Source organism: Urocampus carinirostris, chromosome 11 (genome assembly GCF_059441175.1).
Source record: "Urocampus carinirostris isolate Australia breed hairy pipefish chromosome 11, RoL_Ucar_1.0, whole genome shotgun sequence".
In the NCBI taxonomy this organism is placed as follows: domain Eukaryota; kingdom Metazoa; phylum Chordata; class Actinopteri; order Syngnathiformes; family Syngnathidae; genus Urocampus; species Urocampus carinirostris.
The window spans coordinates 33,024,245-33,039,196 of record NC_142359.1 but is presented as its reverse complement, the minus strand read 5'-3'; the positions used below and the strand labels follow the sequence as shown (position 1 = coordinate 33,039,196).

The 14,952-nt window shown below is 38.4% G+C and overlaps 1 protein-coding gene across 3 annotated transcripts in view; it reads left to right on the top strand.

Annotated features, from left to right (window-relative positions):
- The window catches only part of LOC148357119 (copine-8), a 115,765-nt gene extending 102,777 nt beyond the window's left edge, over positions 1-12,988 (top strand). For 2 of the 3 annotated variants that reach the window (XM_088348499.1, XM_088348501.1), the window contains one exon: positions 3,189-9,771. In XM_088348499.1, coding sequence (XP_088204625.1) covers positions 3,189-3,377 — 189 coding nt within the window. In that variant the 3' untranslated portion in view covers positions 3,378-9,771. Of the gene's footprint in view, positions 1-3,188; positions 9,772-12,880 lie in introns of those variants that run through there. The other variant, XM_088348500.1, reaches the window with a different exon arrangement.
- The last annotated feature ends 1,964 nt before the right edge of the window (positions 12,989-14,952 follow it).

The following is a 14,952-nucleotide window of genomic DNA, read 5'->3' as shown; positions in this document are numbered from 1 at the left end:
TTTTTTTTTAACTATCCCTTTTCAATAGGTTTAGTGCATGAATTGCTATATTGACATTGTAAAACATTGGGATGGCGGAACGAGGCCTGTGTACTGCTGGTAGATAACGTTTGGGTTCAGTAGGTTTGATTTTTGTTGGACGGAATTCCCAGTATCATGATTCTGTACAGCCATGTAAAAGGCACACACTTATACGATTAACGTCTTAGTTCGACTGTGAGTATTTTGATTGCAATAGTTGGATGAGTCCTTTCTTGTTCTACACTCGAATAATCTGTTCGCTTTTGCGCACGCACAATTTTCCTTATCTGAGACAGTCAAATAGTAAAACCATGTCTTTATGTCACTCCTGCTTGGCCCTTCAAATCAGAATACAGGGACCCCTCGCTACTTGGCGCTTCGGTTATGGCTGGATCACTCCTTGGCGAATTTTGGATTGAATTGATTTTGTCTTTATTGTCATGGATATCATTGTATCGATGTGTGTGTTCTGATAGTCAGCAGTTAGTGGGGAAAGATCAGGGCCGGCGATCTCTGTTGCGTGGTTGTTACTTACTGTGCACGCGACTGTGATAGGTTTGTGTATGATGTCAGTCAAACAGCGAACGGGCACAAACTCGAAACAAACTGCATCATAGCGCCAGATAGCTTTTAGTTGCTCGTTACATGGAAAAGCAATTATCAATTAAATGGAACTCTGAGGAAAGTCAGAAGAGCGTGACAAAATGGTGATCAGCAGTAAATGCTTCCTGGATTATTATCAGGTTCCAGAAGCGACTGGGGCGGCGTCGGGGAGAAGGCAACTGCGGTGCTGCTCGTCCGGCCTACTGCTACGGCTAAGTTAACAACCCCCCTAAGCCACCACTGCTGACCCTGTATCCTGCCAACGCCAGGTCGATTACTTAAGAAATTGATGACCTGGAGCTACAACTTGTGGCAAACTGCTACACTCCGGATTGTTTCATTTTAATCTTCGCTGAGATTGGGCTCAATTCAAGGACACCTATTGCTAGCGCGCAGACAGACAGACGCTCTCTAAATTACTTTTTTACACATCAGTGACAGTAAAGACAATTCAATTCGAAACCGCGATAAAGCGAGGGATTACAATATATTGTTTCCAAACCGATGATTGCATGCACATAAACATACCCAATGAGGTTGTCGAAATCTGTAGGGTCGCAGGAGCCAAAGCAAAGCAAAAATGACCATGTCCTCTCCTTTGAGGATTGCAAATGCTCAGTTAGAAGACCCGTTTAAAGAGTTTGCGTTTTCCCCCGCGTCAACCTTTCTGCCGCCGACATCGCATGTTGCACCCTCCCACTGCTTCGTGGCACAGGTCGGCAACGGGGAAGTGCTTGTTAGTCGGATTTCTAACGAGATGAAATCCGCACATGGACTTTCAATCTAAAGGCATAAATGTAAGATACGGATTCTCCGAACATTATGCCTGATCTCATTACCAGCAAACTAACAAGGTCCAGCGAGACGGCCATGTTTTCCCTCACGATATTTCGAAATTTCGGTTGCGGCAGCTCAATAAGGGAATCAGCAGAACTACAATGTAGCAAAATTGTTTTTGTGGGTTACTCAACATGAGCCAAAATTGTCACAAGTTGACTTAAAACGCCTTTTTCTTATTTTGTGTGTATTGTTTGTTTTAAGATTTTTAACTTCTAGTTAAGTAAGAAAAATCCTGCTAAGACTAAACGGACACGTATTTGAAAATAAATGCATGCAGTCCGAAGAACAAGCGTCAATTCTTAAAATGTTGCAAACAACAAGTCGAAAAATCAGTTGTTAAAACCATTAGATTTCAAATAGTCGATAACGGTTAAAGGGACAGTGTATATTTAGTGATTTCTAGTTGTCCAAAAATGTTCATTCAGTTAAAAAAAACAACCATTGATTTGAATACCAGGCAAAAAAATGAACTATCATACCAATATTATTTAAAAAAAGTAAAAATAAAAAACATTGGTTGTGAAATTTGTATTTCTTTTACTTAGTGGATTTCCGCCATATTTGTCAGGAAGGATGCCGCCCCGCTGTGCTCCGAGGCATTGGCCTTCGCTCGCACCAAACAACACATTGCAATCTATTCAAATATTACATATGGGGGCTTTAAGCAAGATGATCTATAATGGCATATCATTTGGCCTATTTTTACTTATCTCAGTAGGAAGTAAGTCTAAAAATTATTAAAAAATATCTGCTTGTTTTATGTTTTACTTTTCTTGTTTTAAGGATTTTTTTCTTTAACTGTTCAAAACATCTTAAAATAATGTAAAATATACTGTAAACTCTCTACGCTTTTGTGACCCTGCAGATCACAGTTATGTTGGTGCTGGTGGCTTTTTTTTGCTGTTATGTCAACCAAAAAGTGAACTAGACTCGTGCGGCCACAATGTAGTCCGCCAAAAACACCATCCCTCGTACTTAAAAATGAGCACTTTTTTTTTTGCGTGCCCACGAGATTACATCAACCAGACAGGTGATCACATTCTGAGCATGGCACTTCTCGCCAAACATATCTTGGCCGGTATAGTTAACTTCAATTTCTACCAGATAAAAGCTCTTTCTGTTTACTTTTACGCTCCTGAAATCTTGTTGCTATGACTTAGCCTGGGAAAAAAAGCTGAAGCAGTTTTCCTTTCTCATTATATGTATATATATATATATATATATATATATATATTATTTAATTTTTTTATTATGGGCAGCACGGCGGCGCAGTGGTTAGCGCTTGTGCGGCACAGTTCATGTCATGGGAACCTCCTTCGTGGGTTCAAGTCCAGCTCCAGACTTTCTGTGCGGAGTTTGTATGTTCTCCCCGTGCTTGCGTGGGTTTCCTCCGGGCACTCTGTTTTCCTCCCATGTTCCAAAAACATGCATTTAAGGTGAATTGGCCGGTCCAAATTGTCCCTAGGTGTGAATGAGCGAGTGAGTTGTCTGTCCCCGTGTGCCCTGCGATTGGCTGGCAACCGGTTCAGGGTGTCCCCTGCCCACTGCCCGGAGATGACTGGGATGGGCTCCAGCCCCCCCCACGACCCTAATGAGGATAAGCGGTACGGCTAATGAGATGAGATGAGATATTTTATTAATTAAAAAAAACAGTACAATGGACAGATTTATGAACATGTCATCTTCTTTTAAGCTCTTTCCAACAAGTGTCTTCTCCTCGCCAGTTTGTGCCGTTCCGAGATTATATCGACCGGACGGGGAATCACATCCTGAGCATGGCCCGTCTCGCCAAAGACGTCTTGGCCGAGATTCCGGACCAGTTCCTCTCCTACATGAGGACCCGCGGGATCAAACCTGCGCCCGCCCCGCCTCCTTACACGCCTCCGGCGCAGCCCCTCCAAACGCAAATATGAAAGAAAAAAGGAAAGATCTACTTTTTCTTATTTTCCTTTTTATCCATGCCTGTTTGTTGTGGATCCCGGTGGTAATCCATGTGTTTTTGGAGAGCTGCATGCCAGGCCGGGATCGTTGACTCGAACTATTACCAGGAAGAAGCCCTTTCTGTTTACTTTTACGTTCCTGGAATCTTAGTTTTATGTCTTTGCCTAGGGAGAGAAAGCTGGATAAAATAACCAGAAGCAGGTTTCTTTTCAATTTGAATTAAAAAAAAAAAAACAAAACTAAAAGAATGTCCCTACACAAAACAAAGAAATCCTACCAGACATAATTTCAGCTGTAAATATCGAATCTTTTGGCTCTCAAACTGACTCACTGTTTACCGTAGAGATTTGTACTGTTCATACTTTTATATTTTCAATATCAAACTTGTGATATTTATCTCTTTCCTGACATGTGTGTCAGGTAGCTACAGTGCAGGTCCCGGTAGCCCTTCTGTACTGTACCGTGCCGTACCGTACTATATTGTAACCCCCTGATGTTAATGACCCTTTTTGCATGAGTGTAGCTTGGACCACGTGCATGCATATAGCGAGCAGCCCTGCACTACCTCGTCCATCTGAAGGGGAGAGTAAGTTAGCATGGCGTGGAACAGAGATCCCGTTGTCTCTGTCCGTCAGTCTTCCTTGGGAAAATGTCCCCTCGTTCTCCACTGTGTTTTTATCCGTTCCAACCAATGCACGGCTTTGAATTAGTCCATAATTACGATAAAATTACACACGTTGTTTGTTTTGCCTATACTCATTCAGTTGACACACCAGTAGCCATATTAGACTAGAAGGAGTACTGTATTTACTAATTTTCTAGTAAAATGTTCTACATTATTACGGCTGTAGAATGTGATCATATAATGCTTGATTGATATGTTGATTATTCAGTCAGTGATTATTGTGAATTAACATTTTATTTATTTTAATAACTATTTTGTAAAACTGAATATTAGTTCAAATTACAGTGATACCTTGTTAATTGACCACAATCCATTCGGGGTCGGTGTTTAGCCACCAAATTGCTCTAGTACCGGGGCATTTAAATGGTATTTAAATTCTGAAATACAGAGCGCACCTAATTAAAAGCCACATGTGCAAATTTAAAAGTGTCTCTATTAAGTATGTGTTAACAATGCTCAACTGAGTTGAAAGAGCCCTTATAATTATTTTCCACTGTGCCTATCTGTTTTTGTCGTACTTTTAGCCAAGTTCTTTAGGTCGTGGAACACATTTACCTGTAAGAAAGGGCCTATTTTAAGTACAGTCCAAATGCCAACCCAAACCCCCCAAAAGATTATAAGAAGAGTTTATTTGAGCATGTCTAATAAATGCACGTACTTGCACGCGCAACACGAGGGGCTTGCGGAAGGCTGTATGGACTACACAAGCCAAAAGATTGGGTCAGGGAGTAGAAATGTTTTTTTTTTGTTCAAGCCGCTACGAATTCTTAGCCGCAGGCTTAAACAGTCATAAAAATGAACTCATAGATGTCCATTTCTTACATTATTATTATTTTCTTTAAAACAGCGGGGAATGTCTAGTGCAGAAAAGTAATCCATTGTGCCGTAATTTAGACGATTCCGGACTGTGTACGCAGCTGTCAATCTTTATTACTAGTGCGGCAGTCATTATTAAGTAAATTGGAATGAACATATCCGCATGAATGCGACAAAAACATTCTCAAAACAAAACTTGATGTACCTTAGTGACTACAATTCAGAAGACCGTACAATCACAACAGCCTACACATGCAGAACCACGTGTATAATCTTAAGCTCTCCCATCCATTGCACTCAAGACAAAGTGATAGAAAGGAGACCAGGTTTTGCTTCCATTACATAAAAAAATCATTACACATAAATTCTTGGAATTTTTCTAACAAGTAGTGTCAGCTGATTGAATATTTTAGTGTGGCAGCAGGTGACTATTTATCGGATATATTTTACCCATCGAGCCGAAAACTTTGTCATAAGAAGGCTTTGATCAGTCAAATAACTGTCAGCCTGATAATTACCGTGTACCCATCCTTAGTAACTAGCATTGTTGTGAATAGTTAAATTTTTCGATCTTACTGTTTTTCTCTTTTCCTTCCCGAGATCACAAAATTTCTTAAGACACCTTATTATCACGATAAAAGACAATAAACTGCACTAAATTACATTCCTCACTCAACACATGCTATCGGACTGATGATTACTCCCAAAATGAGGCTACCCCGAGGGGGAAGAGTTGCTAAGATGGCTGCTCTTCTCACTCGGCCACACATTCAGCTGCGTCGGGTTTTGTTTGAATTCCAACTTTTCATAGAACAAGTGACTCAAATCTTCATCAAACACCAATTATACAGTAATTTGAGTACCGAGGTATCACTGTACGATTGAAGAGAATTAATCAATTATAAATATGTTTTTGTTTTTCTGAAAATCAACAAAAACTTTGAGCATCCTTTCAAAAAATCAAGCAAATCACTTGCCTAAGCCTATATAATTTACTACCAGGAGTAGCATGCACAGATAGACAGTAGGTTGTGCTCGAGCTCCTAGCCTTCAGCCTTCTCTCAAAAAAACTGCCCTTTTGTTTCAATTTTTAAAAATATTTTATGAAATACTTTTGCAGTTAAGGTACTTCATTATTGACTTTAAAAAAAAGTTGCACTACCGAACAATATTTAACTGTTTATTTACCGATTTATAAGGAAAAAGGGTACATGCACATTACCTCTTTTCTATGAGCGCTTAAGCCCCATGTCCCACCCAGAAAAATAAGTCTGGACACTATGTAAGCATCAGAGACCAGATTCTGGTTCAATACAAATATAATCTGTCATCTATTATGTAATAATTTTAAAAAGGAATTTCTGCAAGTTTCTACTTTTGAGAACAAGTATTACTTTTAAAAATTATTACGGACAAAGAGACAAAGACAATTCCTTTTAAAAGGTCTACAGTTTGTGTCTATGATAAGTATCTGTTCATTTTGGCATGAATGGAAACACAGTTGCTTTCTGTCTCTTCACGGCCTTGGCAATGATGCCCAGATGTTCGGGGTTTTGAATCCGTGTTTTAACATCACTTCACATCTCCAAAAACAGCAACCGCTCTCAAAAAATTATAAAGCATAAAGGCCAGTGGTCAAAAATTGTTCCTCACTTATGTTTTTTTCCCCTTTCTGTGAATGTGAAACGTTGATAATCATAATGTGATGGGGAAAAAATGATTTCAGCTGAGATTTCTTTCTTTTTATGTGACGGAATCAGTCATTCTCTTAGTCTCTTAGACTAAAGCGATTGAAGCATCTGATGCATTTCATACATATATATATATATATATATATATATATATATATATATATATATATATATATATACCACTGAACCATCACTGGTTTTTCTTTACAAATCATTGGTTGTTTGTATCAGCACTTTCAGTTAAATATAACATATAGCAGACAAAGAAGGTTGCATTTGAGAAGTGAAATGAAGCTTGTAGGAGTTACAGTTAGTAGCAGATTCATATTGGGTACCCTTGTTGTTTTATCGATTTGAATACCGTTGCTAGTAGTTCACCTCTTAGCATCTTCTCTAAAGAGTGGCAACATGGGAGCCCTGAAAAAAGTCGTCAAATCACCTGATTGTTCAACATTATGGTTTAGGGCAGGGGTCGGCAACCCGTGGCTCAAGAGCCGCATGTGGCTCCTTAGTGCTGCAGAGTGACTCCCTGGGACTTTTCCCCAAAATGTTTTCAAATTGAAAAAAAACTGGTAAGGAAATACCCTGCGACTGGCTGGCAACCAGTTCCGAGTGTCCCCTGCCCACTGCCTAAAGATGGCTGGGATGGGCTCGAGCCCCCCTGCAACCCTAGTGAGAATAATGCAAAAAATGGATGGATGGATAGAAGAAGGAAATATATTTTTGTTTTACTATTGTTTTTGTTGGAGGACAAACATGACACAAACACTTGTTTTTCAATGCTGTCAAATGTTTAAACTAAATATTACATTTATACTTGACATGGATGGGTGGTGTTTGAGTGCACTGCAGGAAAGAGGTCTAAATGTTGTGGCAGCTCGAATCAAAGAGATTTCAGCTGCCAGTTTCCACCTGATAAACAAGTGAGGAAATGGAAGTCCCCAGGCACAGATCTAGTTGAGGCCAGAGAGGCAGGTCAAGAAAAAAATCAGATAAAACGCAATCAAAGAACAGTCAAACTCAACCCCCTCATTTATTATTGTTATGTAGTAAATATTGATGTCATTTTTTTCTACTTTTGATTAAGTAATATTTGCACACTTAAATCCAATTGAACTTCATTTCACTTCTCAAATATCACCGTTTGTCTGCTATATCATTTCTGATCCAAACAACTGATGATTAAGAAAGGAAAATCTTGAAAATTTTCATGGGTAACCACACTTTTTCATACAACTGTGTACATAATTACACATTCCTGCATCTTATTACAAATTAATAAGCAATTGTACACATTGTTGTGAAAGCTGCTATTTCAAAGAACGGCAGACAGCATGTGGGACCAATCGAACATATCTAGCTAAAAGACACATGTTGCTTATTTTTTATATTGTTTATTAAAAGGTAGCATTTACTGTTTTGTACCAAATTTGAGGTGCATTTGCATATGTGTGTGTATTTGAGCTGCCGCGGAATTCCAGGTCTTTCTAGAGATATCTTTAGGACTTCAGGTCCGAATAAGCGAGCTCATTACGGCGCACAGTCAAAGCTTGAGTAGCCCATCTGTTTTTTATCTGTTGCCACAAGAGTTCAGAGTGGATTTTATTTTTAACGCCACGGGTGAGAAGGCCATTGAGGGTTTTTTTATTTTTTTAATACAGATCTCCCGTTGCCAATTTGGTCGCTCAGTACACGTAGACTGATCAAAAGTGGGCTTTTTTTCGAGTTTAATAATTTAGAAAGGCAATTTCCTAAGTAAATTGGAACCAGGAAATGAAATTGAAGTGGAAATGATACAAAATTGTCCCAAATAATTCAATAGTTAATCCGCTTTTATTGATTTTATTTCCTCACTGTAACCTCACAAGAATGTAACACTATTTTATATCAACTGGTTTTGTGCCAGCCTAAATGTACACTGTATTATTTAGAAAACATATGTCGCTATATTGTGTAGTGCAACCGAAAATGAGTGCTACAAAACACAAGGAAGAATAGAAACTATGGAGACTCAAAGTGACCAATCTGCACCATTTTTCTTTTTCTTTTTTTTTTGCTTAGTTTAAAGTTTATTAGACACTCAAAATAAAGAGAGAGGACATCAATTGACTTTGAACTTGCAAGGAGAACAGGGAAGAGATCCCAAATCTCAGATAAAAAGTTCCAATCTGTTCTTAAATCACATAGGTTACAAGGGTGTGGAGAATCAAGGAAGAGCAACATGATTGGCCGATAGTGACAATGATATAATGTACATTATGTTCAAAACAACATTTTGTAATAGTCAAAACAACTGGCATCCATTGCAGTCTTCTTTGCCAGGTGTCCAATATTTTAAAAAGGAACATATTGCACAGACTCTTACGAGGTTTTTAGTTTTGGAGGCAACCCGCATCAGCAATCATGGTGAGCCATGTGTTATGTAAAATAAATACTAATTTCTGGACATATGAGTATTATTTAAAATACCACGTTGATATGATAGTTCATGAGTTTTTTCAAAAATCAATGTTGTTTTATTTAATAAATGGAAGGTTTTTTTAACCACTAGGAGGCACTAAATAATACACAATGACCTTTTTCAGTGGGAAATGGACGTCTGACGTTTAGCCATCTACAGCACTAAATGAAAACATTAGTCTGACGTCTAAAGCCGTCATCGGCACTTGACTTAAACATTTCCAAACTAAGAAGCTAGTTAATTTGGCTTCTCAGCGAGTGTTATGCGTGCGTGTTGCCTTTTTACGAGTGTTTTAATAAACAAAAAGACATTTGTTTACTGGAACGTGCTCCAAATCTCATATGCTCGTCATATCTCAACAACAATGTGCACTATGTTTGCATGTACAGTTTGAAGAAGAAAAAAAAAAGTTATTTTTTTGTGTGTTCTGAAGTATATGATCTGAAATTAACTGTACAAAAATGGCCTTAACTGATTTTTCTGGAAATTGTGCGATGCCTTCTCTAGAGAATTGATTCATTGTCAGTGTTCTGGTGTAACTTCTTTGCACTTTTTAAATTTTTATTAAGGGTTGAATGTCCTTTTTTTTAACAGTGGTTATTAATTAAAGAAAGCATGGCTGAATACTGATTGTCTTATTATATATGATAAATGAACTATTTCTGTATTAAAATCTGGATTTTTAAATAAATATTCTTATGAAAAAGTGTGAATGTGGCTGTGGTTTTTAACGGGGATGTTGTTGGGGAAAACTAAGTACAAAATCCAAGTCACAAGCATTTCGCGGTAATGCGATTTCTAGTACAGTTAAAAATGAAAGTTGGAAAAAAGAAACAAATGTGCTCACCCGGAAGTTTGATGAGTACAAAAGACAAAATGTACGGCGTCCCTGCCTGATAATTCTAAGCATATGGGAACGGATTCCATCTACTAATCATTCTGCCATTTTGTGTCCTGGAGGAACCTGCTAAAACCGGTAGTATAACATCAGAACCTAAAGTAGTCATCACAACAGCAGTACTGTAATCCCTCGTCTAATACTGTTAATGCTAAAATCCACAAAGTAGGATTTTTAAATTCACCATGCCGGTCCCAGCCCATGGCAAAAGTCGGCTGGGGGTAATGGATCGCTGCTGCATAGGTGCTGTTAATTATAGTGGGAATAGATGGAAGCTGTCACGTATACAATATTTGCTCCCAGCCGCCACTCTGAGCAATAGTCAACTGGTGATGATGGATCACGGCCACATGGGTGCTGTTCATTTTAGGTAGAAAGAACGGGAAATAAGCCTCCGCAATAGTCAACTAGGGGTTATGGGCCGGGCCACATGGGTGCTGTTCATTTTAGGTAGAAAGAGCAGGAAAAAAGGCGCTGTGCATGACCCAAATTTGCTCTCCTGGTCCCCGCTCTCAGAAATAGCGATAATGGCTTGCAGTCACATGTGTGCATTTCATTTTAGGTAGAAAAAAAAAAGCGACCACGCACGACGCAATTTTGCTCTCTTGGTCAGCACTCACAGACATAGTCAACTGGCAGTAATAGATCGCGGTTACTTGGGTGCAGTTCATTTTAGTTGGAAAGAATCGAAAAAAGCTGCCTGCCACTCATGACACAAATTTGCTTTCTCGGCCCCCACTCTGCGCAATAGTCAACCGGGAATAATGAATTGAGGCTAAAAATATGCAGTTTATTCAATGTGGGCCCTAATTGCATACTTATGTACCTTGAACCAAAAAAAAGTGCTGCACTGACAATAGCTCTCAGCAATCGTCTACCATGGAAAATGGATTGCGGCCACGGCCACAACCGTGCATATTATTTTAATCAGGCCAACAAAAAGGCCTTTGGATGTCAAAACTCATTCCCAGGTGACATTTTTGTGTGTGTTATATTTCTTTTTTATTTTTAAATTAATTCTTTCATATGCTTTTCTTCCCTTTGTCAATCAAATTGTTTTATACTATATTCTATTTGGCATTTTGAAAAATGAATACCTTTCTGTAAAGTGACAGTCAGTATTATTTGACCACTAGATGTCACTGTATGGTGTCGGGCAACCAAAACAAATACTAAAAAACACGGAAGAATACAAACTACGGAAACTTAAACCAATCAAACAACACCCCTTTTTTAAAAAAAAATTGTTAAGCCTTTCTCGAAGTTTTGGGATTATTGGGGGCACCTGTAGCAGCAATAAGTCAGACATTTATGTCAACACCCTCAAAGTCAGAGGTCAGCAAACTGCGGCTCTAGGGTTGCATTTGGCTCTATTGTGCTGCTTTTGGCTCCCTGGAGATTTTTATAATAAAATGCTGGGAAACTGAAAAAAAAAAGAGGACAGACACAAAATATTAACAATTTTAAAGGCTGCAAAAATGTTTACAAAAAATATTAAATGAGAAACTTTTATGTATGAATCCAGGTTTGATTTAAAAAGGACTTCAATAAGGCTTTTTGTTTTGCGGTTCCAGACAGTCTTTCTTTTGTTTTATTAATCTAATTTGGCTCTGTACAATTTTTCGGTTATTGACCCTTGGTCCAAGTGTAAAAAAATGCTAATTTCTCTACTTGTGATTTTTTTAATCACTCTAATATAATTGTCCAGCCATTTTTCTTTTTTATTTAAATCAATATTGTTTTTGTAATGACGTTTTTAACCACTAGGGAGCGGCAATTACTGCACACTTTACTTAAAATGTAAATAAAATCTCTAATTACGCAAAACGCCTGTGTGAAACTCCTGCGAGGACAGAAATGTATTTAACCCAAAAGGGCATAAGCCTAAAGCTTATAAAAAGACGACATAGTGTTCATCTGCTGGGGGTTGATTGCAACTCAGCGGCAATGTCGGAACAAACTTGATCATCAAAAATGTAAATAGCAGTTATTCAACTATAGTAAACTTTCACATGTGAAAATTAACTGCCACCCTACATGTTTATTTCATCGGTTTGTGTCGTTTGGACATTTAAAGGTAAAGAGAATTTTGGTAAAAGCCTCAATCAGTGATGAGGATTTAATGGTGTGATATATATATATATATCGCGCATTTTTGCTTATTATTTAATTCAGTATTTTTTTTTTTTTTAACTAATGAATTTTTTTTTGTACCGCTAAGAGACACGTTCCCTTAAAGCAGCCCTATTCTGCGAGTTCGAAGACCATTTTTTCATTCTTTGACTGAAACTATCACAATGTTTAATTTTGTGAGACAACGCTGTTTAGGAGATAACAACGAAACGAACGACAAAGTACCTGAGAAAATACACGTCAAAATACTTGACAGAATACACAACAATATGACAGCATACATGAAAAAAATCCTCAAAAGAAATACACGACAAAATACGCAATGAGATACTTAACAGGGTACAAACTAGGATGCACGACAAATGCCAAAAAAGAGTGAATAGTATTTATGTTTTGTTGCTCAGAAAGGAGGATGGTTGCTTTTAGTATGAAAAGAGAGAGAGAGAGAAAGAGTAGATGCTGCTGCTTTTTTACGCATGCACTGACTTGTTTGACATTTGCACAGAACTCAAATTTAAACAACATGAATGTGATTTTATTTACTTTGCCTTATCAAATGGCTGCTGTTTTGTTTTTATAAATGCTTGCTATGTTTTAGTGCAATATTTTTGTTGCCCATATAAGGAGCTTGTCATTGAAGTCAATTAGTATTTTATACACTGTTTTATCTTACTTATACTCAAATATATTTGTCCTAAATCTGACTTCAGCCTTCGAGTGCAAACTCTGGCAGAAGGGTGTTGTAAACTGCGCTTTGTGTTGGAATGTGCCTTTTGTTCCATTCTGTGCAGATAAGAAGGACTTCGCTTGGGGGGTTGGAGTGTGTGTTTTGTCCCATTCTGTGCAGAGGGCGATGACCTATCACCCCTCCTCCCATTATTGAAAGGAGGACTGGGAAGTCTGCATCGGCAACATCGTAGACCAATCGGCAGCAGCTTGTTCATTGGGCATGAACATTTAATTCCCAAGTGTTATAAAAGTGGGCAACTCTGGAGCCCACCGGGTCTTCTCCACCATTGTAATTCGGTGCGGCAGAAAGATCCAATCTCTTTGATTAGGCTAAATAAATTAATATGTGGACGATCCTCGTCGCTCGGCTGATTAAATTTCTCGGATTTCTGAATCTGCTCCAACTGTAAGGGTTTAGACAAGACACGTGAAGTGTCTTGGGATTCAGATTTCAGTCTAATAAATGTAAAACCTCACATTGTGAATGTTCATTTTTGACATTTGAAAATGAAAATGGCATCTAAAATTAAATTTCTTTATTGCATTTCTTGAATTTTATCAAAGAAATGAAACATACTATTATGCAAGAATATTGTAATGCCGTTAAACTTGAGGAGGTATCCTATGATAGAGTAGTCACATGGTGCATCATTCTCCACAAGAGAGGCAGCAATAGTTATTTTGATAGTAGGCTAATAAAGCTAATATAGATACACACAGCACATGTTGCATTATTTATAAGGCTTATAGAAAGCTTTATATTTTATGCAGCTCAAGGCAAATTTGTTTTTTTGGTTGACTATGGTTCTTTCAACATTCTGTGTTGCTGACCCTAGGGGTAGGTGGATGATTTTAGCTGCTGTGCAAGTGATGCAGGGGAGTTTGGTCTGGTTTTTGACAGAGACCCTAGCAAAATAACTCGTGGAGCTGTACAGGATGGGTTGATGGTTTGGTAAAGGAGGTTAGGTGCAACATACAGTATAGTCCTTTGAGTTAACAGATGACCGACAGTCTTTGTTGACTCTTTTTTGTTACATGTATATGTTACATCAGGCCCTTTTAGGACAGCAACAACGCTGATGATGTGAAAATGAAGTGAAAAACGTCATAAGGCGGGACACAGGTAAACACTGCAATTTACCCAATGCAGTTATGATTATTTGTCACATTTGTTATGTTTGTTTTGACACTGTTGTTATTATGTAGATATGAATTACCCGTATTCAAGACATGCTCATGACATATACATCCAGAACGAGAGGTAAACTCAGAATAGGACGGGGGGGGGGGGCACACAAATTTACAGCAAGCTGTAGTGCCTCGGGTTGCCATAAATAGCTGTATTTTCCCAGCATCCCATGAGGACAAGGGAGGCAGGATTGATGGAGGAGGAAGAAGGGGGAGGTGAAGGTGCTAATATCGCTGTCAATCAAACATCTGAAGCCAGAAAAAAAACCATTTTGCAGACGAAAACAGCGCGGAGGAGTACAAACTCAGACAAGCCCGAGATTTTTAATAACGGATCCAGAGACAGAATCCCTTCTTAATTGTTTAAACTTTTGACTGGGATGATTGTATAGTAATTAGCGTCAGGAAAAGGTCATGTCATTTTTTTTTTAATACGTAAGAAAGAGGTAATTTCTAATGAAGAGTGCGTCTGTCAAGCAGGGGCATAATTATGTGCGCCTGTCACTTCCTGACACCAGCTGTTGCCATGGCAACGCGCCACAGGAACGTCAACAAACGCAAAAGACAGGGAAAGCTTTTTTTTTTTTGGAAGAATCACCAGCTTGACACCATTTATTTTCAACCGTTGCAAAACCATTTTATTTCTCAAGACTGAAATTGCCTTAGGTTTCTTTTCTAATTACTGTGCCGTTAAAAAAAACACCTTATTTATCCTCTCCACCCGCTGCACGCCTACCGTTTTTTTATATATAGAGCGATTCTTGTACACTCTAATTGTTTTGTTATTGCTGACGAGAATGAGATAAATAAACTGTCTTTTAATTATTCTGTGGGCTTTTTTTAAGGTCACAATGCTTGGATTTACATCCTGGCTACTGATTACTGTAATCCCTCTTATCAAAAATCCGCAAAGTATCCCCCCTCCCCATTTTTAACATGTGCTCTG